Consider the following 20,850-nt stretch of genomic DNA (forward strand, 5'->3'; position numbering starts at 1 on the left):
AACAAATAATCGAAATGCACATCTGGGCATAATCAGAAAGACTATTACATGGTTTCCCGCGATTTATTAGTCAGTTTCCATAATTTTTTGGACTTGTTTCACGAGTTATTCATCGTATCCCGCCCCCATCGTAGATTTTTGGTGCGTTCCTATAATTTATTGGTATCGTCCGATTATATATCAATACAATTGAACCAAAAGATTCTAGGAAATGCCCAATAAATCGTGGGAACATATAAAAAAATATGGGAAGCAACCAAAAAACTACGGGAACCGACCAATAAGTCCCCACGACTTGTAAACCTTGTAAAAATTAATATGAGCAACAGGATATACACATGAATTCATAGTTTGTTCAATTATTTATTTTATAGCAGTTGGAAAAAATATAAGTTGGATCATTTACACATATTCATAGTTATTATAATTCTTTTCGGCACAACAATCGATGTCGGTCTGCCTGCATAGTGCCTGTAGCATTAGTGGGCTTAGCTTTCAGTGACTTATTAATTACCCATAGCAAGATAGTCAGTCCTACGTATAGGGACATGGTTCATTCAGGGTTTGAACCCATGACGGGCATGCTGCTAAGTTGTGCAAGTTGACAATTGTAACACGAGACAATCAACACGATGATAAAGTCAAAGTCTCTCTTATGCAGGGTTGTTTGCACTTTTATATGTGTCATTTACTCAGGAAGTTCTGGGAATGGATTTATGGGAATTCAATAAGTACGTCATATATCCTAATTACACGAACACTTCGTTTTCACTTTTCGGATAAGACAAATATGTTATCATCACTTTATTCCATTTTCAAAGCTATCTCAAGCAACGAATGCTCCAAATTTCCACAAGTAATGCTACGGAACTCCAAAAGCTAGACTGTAGTGTAGCATCCTTTTCCGTTTAAAGCCCTAGTCCTGTTTAGAATCGTGTCCCGGTTCAGTGTGTCGGGAAATTGGACACCATTACTGTTGGTACGTCAGTGTACACGACAGATGACAGTGATTTAGTCAATATACTGCGAACGTAGAGAGAGGACAAATGAAGATAAGAAAAAGAGAGAAAAACGCCAACAAGCACGTGAAGAATGAAGGGTATCTGAGTGGTAGCGGTTAACGATTGGAAAAGGAAACTGCCCAGCGTGTATCCAAGGGTCTAGAGTCGAGTGTTAGATTTTGCTGACAAGAAGCATTCGTGCCGGACAACGTACTTTTGCTTTTTTCCCTTTTCGTTGTTTCCGGCTGGTGTCACATTTTATGGTCTACCGGAAACCACGAAAACATGGCGTGGGCGAATAAGTGCGTAAGTCTGCCGGACGTTAGGATGCTACCATAAAAAAAATGAATAGTAAACACTCGCAGCGTGGGAGACACAGGACACGTCAACTTAAGTTTTGTTTAGCGGCGAGTGCCAAAATGGTCAAAAGCGTGTCGATTAGCAGTAGTAGAAAATATTTACTCTCAAGAGAGACATTTGCGGTATCAGCGTTTCAATAAATGAAATGAACTTTTGCAAACTACCTTCATTGTACCTCTGAATTCATAGACATTGAATACTAGGAAATGAAAAATTATCATTAGTTTTCAATGTGCAAAACCACTTATTTTCATGGCAATGCTATTCTTACTCCTATGTGATTTCTTTCCGATCCGTCAGTAGCGGTCCAGCAGGCTGATCAAGCGGCTGCGGGAGGCCCCGTTTGTCTAGGGGCCCCAAGGATTGTAAGTTAATTATTCCCATAACCCTAAATCCGCCACTGGTCGTTACCATCCATCACCTGGGTCAAATCGCACAAATGTCAATCATGCCAGAACCCCTAGAAAAAACCCAGCTAAGGCTGTAGTATGCAATTAGTATAGGAAAATGATGTAAAGCACAATCGTGACCTAATTCTGATAAACATTTATAGATTTTTTTCTAAATAGCTAGTCTACATATTTTTGCTTGAATTACAACCCAAAATGCATACAAGGGATATTGTTCCTTACAGAGGCTACGAGCCCCATGAGCATCATACTGATTCTTTTTTTGGTACTTTCGTCACTTTTATTCGAGTTGCTAGTAAAAAAAAAACAGTAAAAAATTGAAATCTGAGCGTAAACCCCTTGCCACAATGAAAGTTGTAGAACGTGACTTTCCACGAACGGGATGCGGAATACCCAGCTGCCGAGCGGGTACTTCACCCGATCCGGTGAAAGTAAAGGACCGCTCGTTAACATCGCAAACGTACACACGTGCGATTCCCAGAAAAGTGCGTGATGCTGAAGGTTGCCATAAATTTAAGCTTTGTCGAACTTGGTATCCATTTGTTTTGTCGCAACCACATCGCAACCGCTGCAAAGACAAACGTCGTAATCGCGACACCGTGGGTGGGGTGGTATAAATCGTGAACAGAGGGCTGGTAGGTTTGTGTAGTGGTTGAGCTTTGCAGTGGTTGGTCCTTTTTTTTACAAACCCACGAACGCCCGTACGAGCATTGATTGACGTTTTGCAATGTTTCGGTTGGATTTCAAAAGGGCATTGCTTGGTGCGAAAGCAAAAGCGCACCGGATGTCGTTGTACCGGTCGTCTTCTATCGATGTTCAACAGCGGCTGGAGCGGAAATGTTAAGCAGGAAGTTCCTGTCTTACTTCAAACTCCGTCTCGTGGGACAGGTTGTGTCTACCAGGTAGTGCTGCTTTGCACTTTCTACATCATCGGACAGTGGCCTCGATGGAAGCCGTTCTGTTTAGTAAAATCGTACCGTCATACCATCATAAACAAATATTTTACACGGGTTTCTTATCATCTTTCTACGTCGCAATATTATCTTTAAGCAACAAAAAGGATAGTTTTTGTTGACAAAATATGCATACACATTAAGCAGGTTGAACTGGTAAATGATCAACTACAGACGACAGAAAATGATATTGGATCCGGTCCGTATCGTCGAGTAATTTAACACCGTTTACCCCATACCCTACTGCTGGTTCGCTCCGATGTCCTTTCGGTAGCAGTGGGGTAAGTTCATGCCGTTTGAACTGCACCCATGATTATCGACCTTGCTGCCACTAGCAGAAGCAGCAAATTGCACGGAATTTCAAGCGGAAATCGTTCAAATGGTAATTTTACACAGTATTGACTTTTGATCCTTTGCCAACACCCCTCGTCGGGCTACAGTCTGCATTCGTCGACCCTTGTCGACGGGCTGAAGTGGCCATATGATAGACGACCCGATGGATTAGTCACAATGTGGGATTCGATTACATGAATCGATTTTTTACAATTTTCGGCAATATGGCCGGATAGAGAAATGTAGCCAATTTGTAGCCATTTGAAAGACTCGTGCTTCGATAGGCGTATACGTTCGACTTTTTTCTATTTTCTTTTTCTTTGTTTGCTTATATCTATTGTTGTGCTATATTCGTAATATAATGTTTATCAGCAATAAAAATATAAAACAGCAGCATTTATATACATTCGCCACTATTCTAACAAGATTTTTATTTTTGAAATTAGCGAGTTAGTTCTTCTAAATTGGCCAACATGTATGTAAAACGCGGCGTTATGTAGGTGTTACGCTGAAGCTAGATAAGCGGATATACTAACCTATTACGAAGAACGCCAAATAAACGGAACTGTCAAGGTAATTTAAAACAATTGTAAGTTACATTTTAAAAACTCGAATCTGAAACATTATTCTTAGCTTCGGAATATCAGCAATTTTTAAAACAATAATAAAACATATATAAAACTGAAGAATAATAATATGTTGTGTCTCTTTTTTTAGCATCACTTGATAAATGTAAAAAGTTATGATTGAGCCTTATTAGGTGCACCTAGAGAAACCAGATGAACAAAACACTAACAAAGTGCATGAATAATCGAGAGCAGCAGTAAAAACGACAAGATCCATGCAACATGCCAGAAAGGAAATTCTGCAAACAAAACAAACTCCAAACCACATCCAACGCTGTATATATCATACATCACATCGCAGGCATTTTTGATAGAAAGTTCGCAGAAGCAAGCAGCACCACGGCACGGGGGGCACATCACAGTGGAAATGTAAATGCTGCTGAAAATGCAAGATGTTGCCTGGTTGGAGCTTTCATGATCGAAAGGATACCACAGCAAGGGCGTTCGAGGGCGTTCTGTTTGCATTTCTATGAATTGACCAAACCCAGCACACAGGTAATTCTAATCTCGTGACCAACCGTCCGTCCGAATCGACCGGTTAGAGATGGGGAAAGCATTGTTCTGCCATAGGAACCGGTGTGCCATTCATAAAACGGCCCTGCATATGCAGGTTAGCTTCGGGTCAGTCGTGTGCTGAATGCATCTGCTGCTCCTGCAATGCTTTCGATCGATATCGTCAAAGACGCGGTCAAATGCAACCAGGGTACCAGATGGAGACGCATCGACCTAATAATAATGTCCCGAATCGGTCAAACGAACTGCAGCCCGTCCCAGCCCAAGCTCCTTCCACATCCAGTGGAACAGGAACACACCCAGTTTCTCATTGCCTCCCTCTGAGCTAATTGCACGTTCCGACCAGTCACCGTTTGATCGGGTTTTTGGACTATTTCAAACTACACACAACACAGCGGGAAGCGTCTCCATGCACGCTGAAAGCACACGCAAGCTGCATTCTCCCTCCCCCTTTTCAATGTCATCCACATCGGTCATGCTATTAAGCGGTAGAACAATGATTCCTGTAGTGTGTGCGTACGCGTATGTGTGTGTGTATATACTGCTGCATCAGTGTTGCGAGCATTGTGTGCAGTATGCTGCCCGGGAACGGACCCCGGCGCAGCCAGAAAATCCCCACTGTGGCCGCTGGGCTAGCCGCGAGTGAGACATGTAGCCGTTGTACGGTCGCGTTTTGGGGTGTTGATTTTTGCGGTTCACGCAGCCATCAGCAGAACGGGGACGGTAGTGCCCAAATAAAAAAAGGCACATAAACGTTTGAAAGCGAATTATTGATTAAAATTTGCACCCGTTTCGCTTCATTGCGATGCATCCGCAGTGCCGATCACGAACCCCAGAATGCATGCAAATACAGCAATTGGTTTGCCACAAAAAGCAAACCATATTTGACGAACCTGCCTCAAGTCTAACCGCGAACGGAACACAATGACAGGCTGCTGGCTTAAGCCCGTTTTTCATCAAATTTCGCTTGGATAGTGCATCACGTTCGGGGATCGATTTTAAACAAAGAAAGACTATGACATGGTAAGTAGGTAGGCTTGCTATTATTAAAAGAAATCAAACAAGGTGTAAAATGAGTGTAGTGTAGATTGATTTTCATTAGTATTGTATTCGATATTTGGATATTGTATTGTAAATCGTTTATTACTGCTGTAGTAGTACTTATTACGTTCTTTTCAGTCTTTTTTACCCTAATCATGAAGGCAATACTATAGAGTATCCATATGAATTGAGATAAGAATATTATGGAGCTATGGCCAGATTACTTAAAACGATATAGGAAATAAAGGTTAAATTAAATTAAATTATGATCGAATTACAAATTGATGCATAAACCAGATAACAGTAGGTAAATAGTATAGTTTAGCATGTAGGGTAGAATAGATAGCGTAGTACGTGAATTATCCGGGCAGCTCGGCACCGGACGGTTGCCGGTAATCGATTTACACTGATAATAGTCCAAGAAATATCAAAGTCATATAAAAATTGGAAAATTCACTGGTTTACGGACAATTTATAGGTTTTCCAACTGTTCATGAACCAAAGTAAAGTTAGAAAATATCACTAGACACTAAATAGCAGCACAACAAAATTGTTTAACAACTTAACTAAGTGTTTGCCACGATTGAACAGCTGTCAAATTAATGCGCACGGTTAAGCCGCCCGCCGGGTAATCCGCCCTCAGATAATCGAAGTTTTAGTATTGTAATAGAATATTGTAATAGAATAGGAATATATGAAATATACAATCGGTCCCCGAGATACACGGTTAATGGGTACCGAAAACGGACACAAAATACTACTTGTCTCGATTTTCTGCGTAAATTTAATGTCGTCAATTCCAGCCAAAATATAACTAATTTACGTATAATTCTGCAAGTAGGGGTTTAGCCGCTTAATTAATTGTTTGATATGATTCTGACTGAATTAAACAGTTTTTAACCTTTTGAAATTGTTTTTAACATTCGATCATAAGGTAAATTATTTGGTATTTTACAATTGATGTGCCAAATCAGTACAAATTGCTCAAAGAATTGTCCAATTTAGAAAATCGTATCTCCGATTCCGCGTATAAGAGGACCCCGTGTATCACGGGGACCACCTGTACATGTAATGATTGGATGTACATGATATCAAAGAAATAGAACAAAGGATAATGTAATGTATGCGATACAGTGGATTCTGCATATTGGATTTAATCCGTTACAGTGACACATTTGTCATACGAAAAACTAGTTACGAAAAATGTTTTGTTCTCAACCTGAAAACGTGATGAGTTTTTTTTCACTACACATATGGTAGTATGACATTTCTCCAACTGGAAACTGCTAAGTATAGATTTATTCTAAACATAAAAACTCTTGCATTGATGAGCGAGTATCAAATATAAAAGAATTGTCCATAGTGCTATTTTTCCCCTTCTCTTTTCATTCGAACTACACTAGCGTTTGTGGTACAAATTATGTATCAAATATCCAAATTTTAATTTTTTGTGTTATGCGATTTAATAGGCAATACTAAAGTTTTGTCAAACATTCAAGACAAGTACAAAAAAAGTTAACGAAACTACAGGTTTTAACTTATATTTTGTCGAGTAGTATGTTTTGTTCTATATTAAACGCATTTCAATTGCCAAGAAAAAAAACAATCTAAAAAAGCATCATTTTTAAATACAATCAAATCATTTTTTTTAAATCAAAATAAAAAAAAGAGTTGTAGAAAAAACCTATCACCTACTAAAACTAAAATAAGATATTTTTTTTCATTTCACATCTAATTTAGAGATACAACTAGATATAGGCAACCAATGATTGAATGATGGTGTTCCCCAATCAGATGTGAGTTTAACAAGTGACAGACAAAATAACGGGAAAAATTTAGCAACACCTTCAGCACAACTCTCCGATGTATTGAAATCCATCACCTAACGTATGTGTCTGAAATTGGATTCATGCTGCCCGTTTCCTACCAGGACCAACCGCTTCCGTTGTCACTTTGTCAGTACGTGAAAATGTTGATTAACGGCATTCTTCTCTCAAATGGGGGCACCGAGCGGCGACCCTCATCTCGTTATCTCATAAATTTACATTACACGTATCGCGACCGTAATAATGCAATGTACCTGGTGGTGGCTGCTGCCAGACCCAGGAGGGAAGACACCGGCGGTCCCGGTTCGTGACGTGAGGATGTTGTTCTACAGCGTAGCCTCTGTCCGGGCACGTCGGAAGTCGCACGTCTTCAGGTACGTTTCTGTGTTGACGTGCGTTTCACTCGCATTCAGCTATTGCTTCCCAGGTAGAGGTAGAGTAGACCGACTATATTGGGGTTGTGAGTGGCAGTGCACCTCCGACCGTTGATGCATTGGTAGAGGAATTTCTTTCGACTTTACATGATAGCCTGACTGCACTATCAGTGCAAACATCTGCAATGTAACGAAGTTTGCCTAGCAAAGAATACATTATCCGTCTGCTGCTCTGGATTTTTTCAATTGCAGTTGTTAGATAAATTTACAATATTCGATTTCGTATTTGTAAACTAATACACAATCAAAATATAATATCGAAATAATTACCCTGACCAGCTGAATTATAAGGTTTTGTTGGTTATCAGTATAGAAGATGGCTGTAATGGATGTAATGTTATTAATTTATTTGGTTTAATACCTTTTTAAACTTCCGATGAATTAATCACTAGGCAAAATAAGCGATAATTAAAAAATAATCCTTCCTGCAGGACACTTTAGCAAGAACTCCAGTTGTATGGCTAATTAGGGTTTTCAGTCATACATACCGTCACTGATAACAGCAATAAATGTGTTCTCAAAGATTCAATAAATATATAAATTAGTTACAATGTTACAAGAAGCAGTAGTGTATCACAAGTGTATGTTGAACATTTTGTATTAATTTGAGCAATTATTAGGTTTTGACTCATTGGATTAAATAGTCAGGCATCAAAATGATCATAAATATTAAAGAAAATACTAAAACAATACCAAGATCGCCTATTTTTTTTGAAAATAATCGAATAGAAAGTTTATCATTGCTATGGTGGGTTGCATTAAACGAGCCAGAAATGAATAATTTCTCGAGAGCGAGATCAATTAATGTAATGTATGAAATAAAACTCAACTGAACAATACAACAAGGGCAATTAAAATAATAGTCACCAATGCAACAACCAAGTGTGAAGAATTTTAAACTAAATTGAAAACGCCCGAGACAGCCCGATTCTTGCAATGGCGGCAGAGCAACGGATGCAATATAACACGCTTGAACAGTGTGCAATGTTGGTAAGTATTTGTCCCCTAACATTCCCTTCACTGATCGCAACTGTTTGGGAAGCTGGTACCATATTAAGTGGCCATGCTAAGGTAAATAGCTAGACGGTGCTGCTGAAAGCTGGAACCAACTGTCACGATATCGACATCCATATGCCCAGCCTGTACAGCTGCCCACGGTGTCATCCTTGCACACAGCAAGCGCTCTCAGTGTGGCTACCGTTGGTACCACCGTTTGCATAAAAGCGTCACAGCCAGCGCTTAGGAGGCATTATCGGACCGAAAAGGGTTCTGCCGGTGTAGTCGTTGTCGTCGTCGTTCACAGTAACGCCGTTCGCGGTTCAAGAGCACTTGAAGTCTTTCCGACGCTGAAGAGTTTTCGGAGCTAGCTCACAACACTCCCCCCCGGACGTTCGTTGAGTTGTCACACGCAATGCTAACGACCGCAGAAAATGCAAAACAACCTCCCTCACACGGGTCTCGCGCCGCGCACCATCTTGACAGCACGTCAACCAATGTAGATATTTTTCATCCACCGAGGTTTTCTTGAGATTTTAGCCCTTCTTTATCTGCATACTTCGCTTTCTCCGCCCAGAGACCATTGACACGTGTTTCTTTGGCGTGGTGTTGTACGACCCTGGTGCCCCTTATTTGACAGCGTTCAGATATGGAAGTTTGGCACTAGGTGCTACAAACCGGGAAGGATTATGTTATTTGTTTTGTTCACTTTTTAGCAGCGATTGTGTAGCTTTTCTCCGAGACAGTTTCCTGCACAGAAGGTGTGAACATAAGCAATACGATCTGGCCGTTTTTGATGAATTCAACAAAGTGGGAATTTTTAGACACATATACACATACAATAACAGTTCTGCTCAAAAACATTCCAATGCACACATTTTAAAACTTATGACAAGCGTATAGAAGTATGATATTCAGCCACAATGTTTGGATTAAAAAGTGAAAAACTGGGATACGAGGTACAGAGAAGCAATGACTTAATCTAGTGTTGTAGCTACCGAATTGAGATTTTTCAAATTACAAAAAAAAACATTAAATAATCACGATCAACGATTTTTTAAAACACGAATAAACAGTTCCATCCCATACAAGATCCATTTGTTACAATTACGTTAGTTAGAAAAAAAAAATATAATAAATAAAAAGTGAATAAAACAAATATATAATAATTAAAATAAACATAACATCATAATAAAATGCAATGCGACGTTAAATTAATAATTCTTTTTAAAAGCTCAAAACTGGTCCCTTGAACAAATCTCAATTGCAATGCGCACCTTACGCCAACAACACTCCATCATCCAAAATGTTCTCCATCAACACGGTAAGCTTTCATCAATTTGGTTCGTCAGGCAGTGTGTGCCCGTGGTGACTTCTCTTATGTATTATTTTCCCTTTTCGTTCAGCCCATTGCTTTGAGCAATTTTTTTACCGGGGCATAATTACTCGAAATTTTCAGTGCACACTTTCAGTGTGTGTTAGTGTGTAGGATACAGACTCCGAAATAACTGTACAAGTAGAAAAACACCACAGTTACAATCTGGAATTTCCCCCCCGGTACCAAACATTTCCACCGTTTCGCTTTTGCGTTGATTGTAGAAATGGCACGCGGTGTGATGGTCGAAGAATATTTCCTTTCCATCAAACCACGACGACAATCGTGGAACCTTGCGCCGTTGCCATGTTTGACAGAAAACAAAAAATATTCATGGCCTTTTTTAAAATCTCCCCCTACCCACTCATCTCGGCAGGGATACACAGTGTTGTGTGGGTGTTAGGACAACACTGTATATCCGTATATTTACATACCGTCTCGCTGCATTTTGTGATGCAAAAAAACGCACTCACACACACAAACACCAGCAAAAGGGCGAAAGGAAAATCGCCAGGGAAGCACATCGAAAAACGATGAAAAAGCGTACACTTTTGCTGCTGTTGGTGCGCTCTGAAACTGCTTGGTAAATACTTTTGCTTTTGCAGTACGCGCCTTGCATTATGTGGCACGGTTCAGGGGGCGCACCCACCCCAACGCCGGTCTCAAATTTCATCGACGTGTCTCGGTACGGCGATGAAAGCATTAAAACGAAGTCGCATTCTTCCCTCTCCGGTTCTTTCATTTTCATTATGCCCCTTGTCGTACCGTACCGGGGAGGAGGGTGGGAGGATGTATTTTTCGAATTACTTCTTTTTTAGTCCTTCCGCTCTGGGCCGCTGTTGAGCCACCCCTTTCCCGGTCGGTCGGTGCATTTTTAATTCAGCTGCCAAATACGAATACGCTTCCTTGCAATCACCCCCCCCCCCCCCCCCCCCAACTGCCCAGGTGCATGGGCACTCGGTATGAGGGAGTCTTGCCGGTCGGGCATGCTCAACGACACACTCATGTCGGCTGAGCCGGTCGTTCCGCGGTGTACGTACGAGCGAAATTGTTTTGTTTCACTTTTCAAATGCAACGGCGAGTTTTCGCCGTCATCCATCTTCTTCTAGGGTTTCTTATTTTATTGATTTTACCTCCCTGTTTTGCACTTGCCGTACTTCAACATTGTTTGGCCTGTTTGGTTGAAGATTTTGTTTGCCGAATGTGTGATGTAGGGATGTGGGTCGATAGAGGATTACGGTGCAGAAGCAAATATCACATTTTAAGGGGCAAAATCGAACGTGCCGGCGAGGCCGAGTGCGCTCTCGAGTTAAAGGATCGTCCAACAAAGGTTCCGAGCTGAGTGCTGGGTTTGTCACATTCATCGTACACAGTTGAATATTGTAGGACAATTTGCCTTTTTGAAATTCGAAGCGATCGGATAAGATGATTAATTTAAATTTGTAACATTCGAGATGGAGGAATGGCCTCACAACAATGGATGCTGCTGGCCGCCTAGTACGGTGTTCCTCTCGTGCCGTCGGTTGTAATTGTTATTAACAATGATATAATTGCTGTTTTTTTGTTGTTCCAATTATAGTTAATCAAAATGTTAAGCCATAAAACAGGATCGTTCTATTCAAATTTATAAGATCTTGCTTTTGCTTAGGATTTTGAAAATATTCAGTCTCTATCATCAGTGTTCAAACATTGTTATTATTCTACTCCATCATGTTCAATATAAGGCGTACCATAAATTATATGAGTTGTCGATAGTTAAATAGGTGTGATCCCGACTGGCTCAACATAACAGTTAATAGAAAGTAAGGAGCATGTGCCATGTCTCTAACCAAACTAACAATGATAAATGGCATGTTTACGATTAACAAGGTCAGTAATAATTCGAACAGAAATATATTTTTAAGCGGTAAATCTCATTTCAAGTCAAGGCCAAACGGATGACTATGACTAATAGTACTTGCCAAGTAAGGTTAGATGGAAAACTCTCAGAGCAATGCATTTGCTACCACCAAGCGTCTGTGACTGGGGGACGGGTTTCCGAAGCATCTTCTATAAGTCGACCCAGACCCTGGCATACGATGGTGATATAGACATCAAAGGATCGAGCAAGCAGCAGAGAACCTCGTATTACACCCTAAACGAGGCAAAGACCAAACTAATGGTGGCACCACTAGTGGCTCTACTAACAAATCCAGCATTATTTAGTGATGACATGCGGATAGATGAACACACTCTGAAGTTGTCCAAGATTGCACCGATCTTGTGTGAAATGTCAGCACTGACAAAAGGATGCTGGCTGCCAATTGACCATCTTATGGCCTGGATAGACCGTCCACCTCCAAAAACCTGTCGCGATAGAGGAAGCTGGGATTATTTCGTATACTTATAGTACTTACATAGGCCTCAGATACATGGATACAATCTAATGACAAGATATTCTAACTAATGTTTAGCTCCAAAGTTTGTAGAAGGTAAATGCTGGAGCCGATACAACGACGAGGTATAGAAGATGTACGACTATCTCACAGCGCATCAAGTGCGCCAGGCTCCGGGATGGGATGACCATTTTATACAGAACGAACAGAACGACCAAGACAATAAAATTCTTTTAGGTCGTCTATAAGGACAGAAGGAGGAGCGTGGTAGGCACAAATTGAAGTTCGGCATGAAGGCGTCCATGCATCAAGTCAGGATAATTGATCGACAGACGAAGGCGCGAGATCGTGCTCGAGTTTGGACACTTCTGCAGCAGACCAAGACCGCAAAGCGGTGGTAGCGCCGGATAAGCAAGTTAGTAAATTAATAATCAAGATTAGAATATATTAAAATTTAATAATTGTAATGAATTTAGAGAAATCATGTACAAACATCCTTCGATAGCACATGTTAGGATTTAAAATCAAATTATAATACGATAAGAAGATCTTTACCGTCGATGGTATAAGAGTTGAACAAAATAAATTGATTGCTTTATTGGTACTTATCCAGTGTTAATGAAATAGTTGCAAAAAAAACATCATCTTGTCGAAAAACTTCCCCGTTGGTTAAAATGAACTAGGATGGACTAGCAACAATGTTGTAGATATTGATAAGTACGTCCTAACGACAAAAATTATTCAAGTTTCTTTGGTGCGTATATTCCTTTTTTTGCTTTGTTTTTCTTTTGCTATTGCACTTATTGCTGGCGACTTTGCAAAGGATGATACGCGAATAAAAAGGGTGTCAGCGCTGTGGAAAGTGAGATAGGGAAAATCGATTACGCTTTTTAACGAAGCGCAAAGTGCGCCGGGCGAGAGAAACTTTCCCTGATCATGGCATACTTCTTGCGATGTGTTTTGTGTACCGGTGTTTTCCTTTTCGCTCCCTTTGGTCGGTTATGTTTTGTCGAGCGCGCGCGTGTGTGTGTGCGCGCGTACTGCTGCTGTAAGGCAGATAGTTTTGTTCCGTATTTCTTACGTACCTAGGGCGGGTGAACGTCTTGGCGAGCGCATCATCGCTGTGGCATCGGTGCAGCGAAGCGCATCTGAGAAAGTATCGGGTGCTTGCCGGTGGCGGAAGTGGACGGAAACCAAGGATAAGCACCGAACGCCCGGCAGAGGCGCGCTACAGAAATGTAGCGCGCCTTCAACCGTCCTCCATCGAGAAAAAAAAGAAGTGCTATAAAGTACGCGAAGGCAAACGAGCAGACAGACAGACGCAGAGTCCGCTGCAATTCCGAATGAAAGCACAAAAATCAATTTGACAAGGGAAATTGCATTTCTTCCAGTGCGGGGTGACGAAGACAGCGACGATAACGTCAACGATGACGCGACAAATTGAATTTGACAGAAACGGAGACGAAGAAGATGCAATGCTTATTTTCGTAGCCCGGCTATGTTTCCCTATCACTTATCGCTCGTCTCTGCCCGCCGGCTGCACTATCAGCACTCGACAGAAGCTGACTGACGGTGCAGGGAGGATCGTGCGATCGTGGTGAAAGCGGTACGAAGCGGGTGCCATTGCATCTTCCACCGCATTGCATCTACACTGATGCATTGATGCATCGATAACGGGCCGTGGCACCATCCGTACAAAGATACGAACTATCATAGCGTGATTCAATGTTTCGGGAGTATGTATTTGATGCCGGTAGCAGGATGTTTACATGATTTGGGCAATGTTGGGATGTACCGTTCGGGTTTCGGTTGAACGACACGCGGACAGGCGGGATCCGAATACATTTTTATCTCATACGCTGGCTCATTCATCTGCCAAAGCACACAAGGAGGCTGCCATTTGGTAGGTCACAAATTGCAATATTGCGCGAATCTGTTTGACAGTGAAACAAACGATTTCGTTCGGCAGCAACGATTTTCTATCGAAAATCTTTAACACAATGTGACCAATGAGGGATTAGTATGCTTCAATTGCTTTTATCAGCACAATTTAGTAGAGCGTGATTCACGCCAAACATCAATCGTATGTGTCACCATGTATCATTCATTTTAAGTATTTTATCCACACCATCCTGCTACACTGGTGCAGCTCCACACAGTGTGTCTGATTGCATTCTAGCCGTGGGAGGAACGTGAAACGCGAGTAACACTGATCAACCTATTTGTATCCTTCACAAAGTTTCATGTGACGGTATGCTAAGGCTCTAATAAGAATGTTCCTTGTGATGGCCTATTGGAAAATGAGTCACTATGCCACTTCCTTGTTCAATTGACTTAGTTGAACCTTGCATTCATAAAAAAGATCTCATACTAAAACATTAACCATTTCTAGACACTTACAGGGTTCAACGCGTTACTAAAGAAAATGTTTAGTTATTTGATGTAGTAAACTCTATCGCTTACAAGTTTAATTTAGTTGTAAAATATCTAAGAATAACCTTAACAATGTGAGTTCATCTTTAAGTGCCTGCTAGGACACTTCTCTCTTGGGCAATGCTGGTGATTACAAAACCCCGGAAATATGTTGGCCTTCGCGATCCTCTGCATATATCGACCCCTAGATACTGTTAGTGTATGAGTCATCTACTTGCATGTACTTTTACCTGGATAAGTAGTTTGCGTAAGGAATTCGGTCTCTGTGTCGAAGTTCGCTGTGCATCCGGCCTCGATCCTTTAATCCTGGGCTTTTTGTGATCATGCGAAATGAAAGGAATTATCAGGTGGGCTAAGAAGCCGCTGGAAGAACAAACATTATTCATTGAAGTATACGTACGAAATGAGAATTACCACGAGTGCGTTCGGCTTTGCGAAAAAGATAGAAAAATAAATTATATTTTTTTCATCTAAATTCTTTGGAAATTCTAGAATTTATTCATGTTGGTAGATACTGTCTAACTTAAAATCGCGTTGCCTTAACTTTCATCAGCTGTAGTTGCTGAAGCATTGTTGCTGTCTTGCTCCGCTGCTTCCGAAGGCATTAGTCCGTGCCAATCAAAAATTAAATCATATTTAAGCTCATTTGCACTCAAAACTTCCCGAAATGTAGAAATCCAGTACTGGTAATCTGGCTGTTCGTCGAAAGACATACTGCGACAGTACTGTAAATATGACCCAAACTCCTCAGGTAAACCCGCGCACAAATCCTCGATCGATGTGGCAAGTTTCTTCTCCATGATCCGTTCGTTCCTCTGAAACTTGTTGACCCCTTGCAGCCCTTGCCACGGCAGCGAGCCACGTCGGAAGTAAACCATCACATATCCTATCGACTCCATGTCATCACGACGGCTTAGCTCAATTCCCAGGTGGGAGCTTAATGAGGCATACCGGGCAGTACCGACCAAGCTCCTTCCTTCCCGATATGCTATATGAGAACGGGAACTGGGGTTGTAGTACTTTTTAGCCAAACCAAAGTCAACCAGGAACAGCACTTTATCTTGCATTTCGGCTCCCATAACAAAGTTGTCTGGCTTAAGGTCGCGATGAATGATATTTTTCTTATGCACGCCAGCGACTTTCGTGATCATCTGGTCGACCAACATCATGACGGTTTTGAGTGAAAATCTTCGAGAGCAAAAGTTGAAAAGATCCTCCAAGGAAGGGCCAAGCTTATCCATGACAATAACGTTGTAACCACGTTCCTGGCCGAAGAGATGGACGACCGGAATGCCTTCGCAGCCCGCAAGTTGTGCGTACACCTTGTACTCATGAGGTAGCAAAGAGCGAGATTCCTCTTCCCGACATTTGTCCATCTTAATAGCTACCTTAAGGCCATTTTCGATGTCCTCGCCGAGGTATACGTTGCAAAAAGTCCCCATTCCTATCTTACGGATTCGTCGGTACTTATTGCATATGAGATTCATCGTTTACTTGTATTTCCCTGTGATAAGAGCAAGAAGAAAAATGCAAGGTACAGTTAGTAAGGCCTAAATTACTTCATTAATGTTGGTAATAAAGTGTAAGTTGTAGAACAATAAGTCTAACTTCATACCGAATAAAAAGACGAACTTGTTAAAACTGATAATATCCGCGCGTTGATAAAATATTCGAGTAATCTTTCAATCGATTAGTTTCTGCGTAATCCAGCGAGTGAGAACAACAATCGAATAGAAAAATATACTTGATAGAGCAGCTATCTCGCACTGTGATGCGATGCTATCCCACACTGCGATGTTCCTACGTGATTTCACTGTTGTGATAAACAAATTTAGTCAATCTATAGCTCGCCAAAGTCTTTTATAGACTTTTTACTTAAATAACGGCAGGAACAACGAATAATTAATCGAACCGAGTTGCGCGACGCTATTGTTCTTGTTTATAGGTTACGTTGGAGTTCTATACCGTTGCCGCGTCTGAAAATATGGCGGTGCTTTTGATTTACGACCAAGGTACATATACGGACCGTGAACCATGGTCAGCGCACAGTTTTTACACGACAGTGCGACATTCGCGATTGCACGATACAGATTGGTGTCAGTGTTCTATTGGATGCGATGTAATCAAACTTGCTTGCTGTCAAACGCTATTTAGATTTATATTGCGATTATTTTGAACATTTTAATAATTCTGCGATAAAAAAAAACTCGTAGCAGGTTGTTTTTGACGAATTGCGTTGATAAATTTCACACCGCGTAGATCAAAGTAGCTCAGTTTACCCAGTCAACCTACGAGCTCCTTCACACCGGATGAATGTGACAATTTGCGCCATCGATAAACTTGGCACATTTCCAAATTTATGTATGAAAATCAGGCAGTTCGTGGTGCTCGCGCACCCTTCAGATGTGAACGCAACACAAACTTTGTCGGCATACACGTTTAAACCAAGAAACAAAAACATTGTAAACAAAAGTTAATTTTAACTTGTTCTGATTAATGAAAATGTTTCCAACACTAGTATACAATTGTATGTGACACATATTATCATTTTTGTTAGGTCACAAGTCGTTTGAATTGTCGAGTTCACTAGTGCGTCGGGAGTTCGTGCTTATTTCGGTATATTGAGCTACAGCCGAACTGATTGCGCGAGACAAGTAGCTCTGTTTGCAAAATTGAGCTACTGTTTGCCAGACAGCCTTCGAATTTATCCATTCGAGCAGTTTTCTGTTTGTCACAACAGTACTTTAAGAGCAATTTAACGGCACGTGTTGTCGATTTTCATCATTCTAAAGTTGAAAATAAAAACACAAAAAGTGTTTTTTTAACCCTAGTGTCAATGACCGCCTATCCGGGAAGGTTTGGCTCTTTTATTTCTTAATAGGGTAACTGTACCAGTATTCGGCAGTGCACAGGTTTTCGACAGGGAAACTAAAAACGTGTAATTACGTGAAAACGCGTTGAAAATTGTATCAACACATATTTTTTACATAGAGATATGCTCATTTGTTATTCATAAACGAAGTTTCACATCATTTCCATGCATATTTTTCTAAATATCAAACAAAATGTGCAGAGTTCAACATGTTTCGGCAGATTTGCAGGTAGCCAATAGTTCGACAGGTTTCATTATTAACAGAATCAGAGCACCAAAACAATAAAAGTATGGTTTTTATGAAAGATTTGATGGTTGCAGATTTTATACTAGCCCGCTTGGAATTTTAAAATCATTAAAAACAAGTAATTATTCATTTTAAATGCTGCCGAAAATTGGTACATGGTAAATGTTGATTTTTGACAGATCAATGCTTTGGGCACCTGCCGAAACTTGAAACAAAAACACACTTTTAATTTCGTTGAATATTCATTTAAAACTTGATCAGAAAACTGTAATGCGTATGTCGACACATAAAACCACATTTTTTGCATCAAATATCACCAATTTCACTATAAATTATGCAATAACTTGAGAGAAAAATAATATTTTGTGAGCCAGTCGGAGCCGTACTCCGAAAATTGTAAAAAATGAGTGAGAGTGTAGAACTGTTTTAAACATTTTTGTTTACCTATTGGTATTAATTAAAACATTTACCGACCCGTATTCGCGTTGCCGAAAATTGGAGCACAGCCTGCCGAAAATAGGACCAAACTGCCGAAAATAGGAACAAAAACAGTGTTTGAATTTTCATGAATATCGCTAGAAAATACATTTGAAACGGCAAATAAAAATAGTACAACATAATTCGATACTTTATCGTTCAAAATAACGTCACTTTCATGAAAAGTAATAAAAATTGTGAATGAACAAGCAGTTTTTGTGAAACTGCTACACTAACCTGCCCAATACTGGTACATTTACCCTATATTTTGATAGAAAAGTCGTAGAGACTTGAAATTCATAGAATGCCTGGAAAAATATTTTTTATGTTACTTCGTCGAACAATATTTTTTAAAATACCCGACTAGGACCATATATTTTGTATGGAAGATTGTAGATTTGCGAATTCAAAAACTAATATTGATATGCTCCATATATTTTGTATGGAAGATTGTAGATTTGCGAATTCAAAAACTAATATTGATATGCTCTGTATCTCATTTAGTTTGTATTTTAATATAGGTTATATCGTTGATCGCTGTCCATATACGTTTTTATTGAAGTCGCTTACTTTTGGCTATGAAAATGTAATGGTCGTTACATTGCCGTGTTTTGCGAGCATTATTCTCAACAAATATCTCAAATGCAACTTATGCTCTAGATTGCGCTCTCACTTTTTTATTCGTTGCTAGGATTAACTTTGCCTTCTTTATCTATTTCTTAGATGTGAAGCAATGTATTTGAAATGATCTTAGTAACCATGCTCATAAATGCATAACCATCCGTTAAAAAAAATATCAAACGTAGTTGGATAAAACATACAAAAAAATAATAAAAAATTAACACACGTCTTTAATGCGCTAACACCAAAAAAAGAATTGCCTAAAAACGTGTATTATTTTTTTATTAATTTCTCCTTGTTTTTCTTCTATTTGGCGTAACGTCCTATGCGGCATGTCTGCCTATATAGGCTTTTGAGACTTATTCAGTACCTCACAGTCTTTTTGTAAGTCCTTGCTATGAGAGGACGGTCCATTCTAGGTTTGAACGTATCACTTAGTATAGACTGCCTCCTGTAGCAAAGGACTGTTTATCCGTATGCGTGGTATCTAATAAGTCTCTAAAGCCTCTATAGGCCGGCATAACCACGCAAGCTCTTTACGCAAACTTTACCTTATTCGTAAGCTAACAACATAACGTAAATTTAAGACAACTTTAATTTATTTTTTTTTTCTAGAACAAAAAGTATAAGCTTTACAATTTGCAAAACTACAAAAAATATATAGTCTTACCTGGGTAGGCAGAAATAAGGTAGATTTAGTTTTTAGATTTTTAGATTTTTTTAATAAAATTAAATTAAAATTATTGTTAAATAACAAGAAGATGCAGCTTTGATAAAAATATCATGGAAATTCGACGAGCAGATCAAGATAAATTAGCTTTTGAATCCGCGAAACTGCAATCTCCCATACAAAATGTATGGTCCTACATGGGTAGGCGGTCGTAGAACAACGTGTATTTTTTTGGTCATAGACACTACGGTTAATGATCTTTTAGTTGAAGGAACTTCTGTACGAAGGTCGGCGGTATGTTAAAAACTGTGAAATATTAAAAAAATACAGGAAAATGCATTTATTAGTTCTAATTATACAAAACCTTCCCTGGGTGAAGCGACTGTTTGCCAGTCGAGTTTGCTGGAAAAAATATAATCGTTTGTATGATACAAGGAAAATGATATGAGGAAGGAATGAAATGCAATGAAATAGAGGAAGGAATAGGATCTATCAAAACTGCTAGAATGGGTAAACTCGTGACTGCTAATTTATCATGAAATTGTTCTTCAATTACTGGTAATTTAGCGTTAAAGGGGGTTATTTTAGCCCGGTTTGTCTGGCAGGGCGGTGAGCTAAAGGGATCATATTCGATCATTTTCGAGCAGTTTGTGAGCTTGTAGTTTCCCTCGTAAATTCAACTCTTTCAAAAACCTTGTTTAGGCAGCACGAGGTAATCCACCAGAAACAAGTGTTCAAAAAAATTCGGGATGTTTTTTTTAGTTGCGTTAATACAGCACAATTTTTCCTCGGATACACAGGCATAACAAATAAAATATATATTGCATTTTTCAAATAAAATTTCGTTGCTCAATAAAATTATAGTACAATCAACTTTTTCGTGGAATTTTATTATAATTTGTCAGTCATATTTTGGCTAAAATCCATCGGACGATCGGAACTATCCGTATAGTCAAGGCCTAACATTCTAAACCGGTTGGAATTGTTATATATTGTTGTACCGAACGTTCTGAATAGAATCTTTACAGTTTAATTTTTTTTTAGTAAACCTGTGAAAATAGATGTGTCGCAAATCGCGATGGAAAAGGCACGTTTGACATTGTGAGTGATTTTTGAGCGAGTAAAATTAGTTGGTTAACACTTGATTCTGACTTGTAAAACCCTGTAATAGACGCAAAGTAAAATAATTCTTGCAAATATAATATTAATTTATGGTTGAAATTTTACCTAAATTATAACATTTTCATATTAGCCGATAGTCTCAAGTCCTCCCACTTGATCAAAATA

The 20,850-nt window shown here is 39.7% G+C and overlaps 1 protein-coding gene across 1 annotated transcript; it reads right to left on the reverse strand.

Annotated features, from left to right (window-relative positions):
• Nucleotides 1-15,136: 15,136 nt before the first annotated feature.
• On the reverse strand, nt 15,137-16,700 carry LOC1275706 (casein kinase I). Its single transcript, XM_061644669.1, has 3 exons — nt 16,552-16,700; nt 16,292-16,489; nt 15,137-16,180 (listed from the first exon to the last, which is right to left on the reverse strand). The coding sequence occupies exon 3, from the start codon at nt 16,161-16,163 to the stop codon at nt 15,216-15,218; it is 948 nt and encodes a 315-aa protein (XP_061500653.1). The 5' UTR covers nt 16,164-16,180; nt 16,292-16,489; nt 16,552-16,700; the 3' UTR covers nt 15,137-15,215.
• Between the last annotated feature and the right edge of the window lie 4,150 nt (nt 16,701-20,850).

Source organism: Anopheles gambiae, chromosome 2 (assembly GCF_943734735.2).
Source record: "Anopheles gambiae chromosome 2, idAnoGambNW_F1_1, whole genome shotgun sequence".
NCBI lineage: Eukaryota > Metazoa > Arthropoda > Insecta > Diptera > Culicidae > Anopheles > Anopheles gambiae.

Coding starts and splice junctions, on each gene's coding strand:
- LOC1275706 (XM_061644669.1), bottom strand. CDS start 16,163: ATGAATCTCATATGCAATAAGTACCGACGAATCCGTAAGATAGGAATG.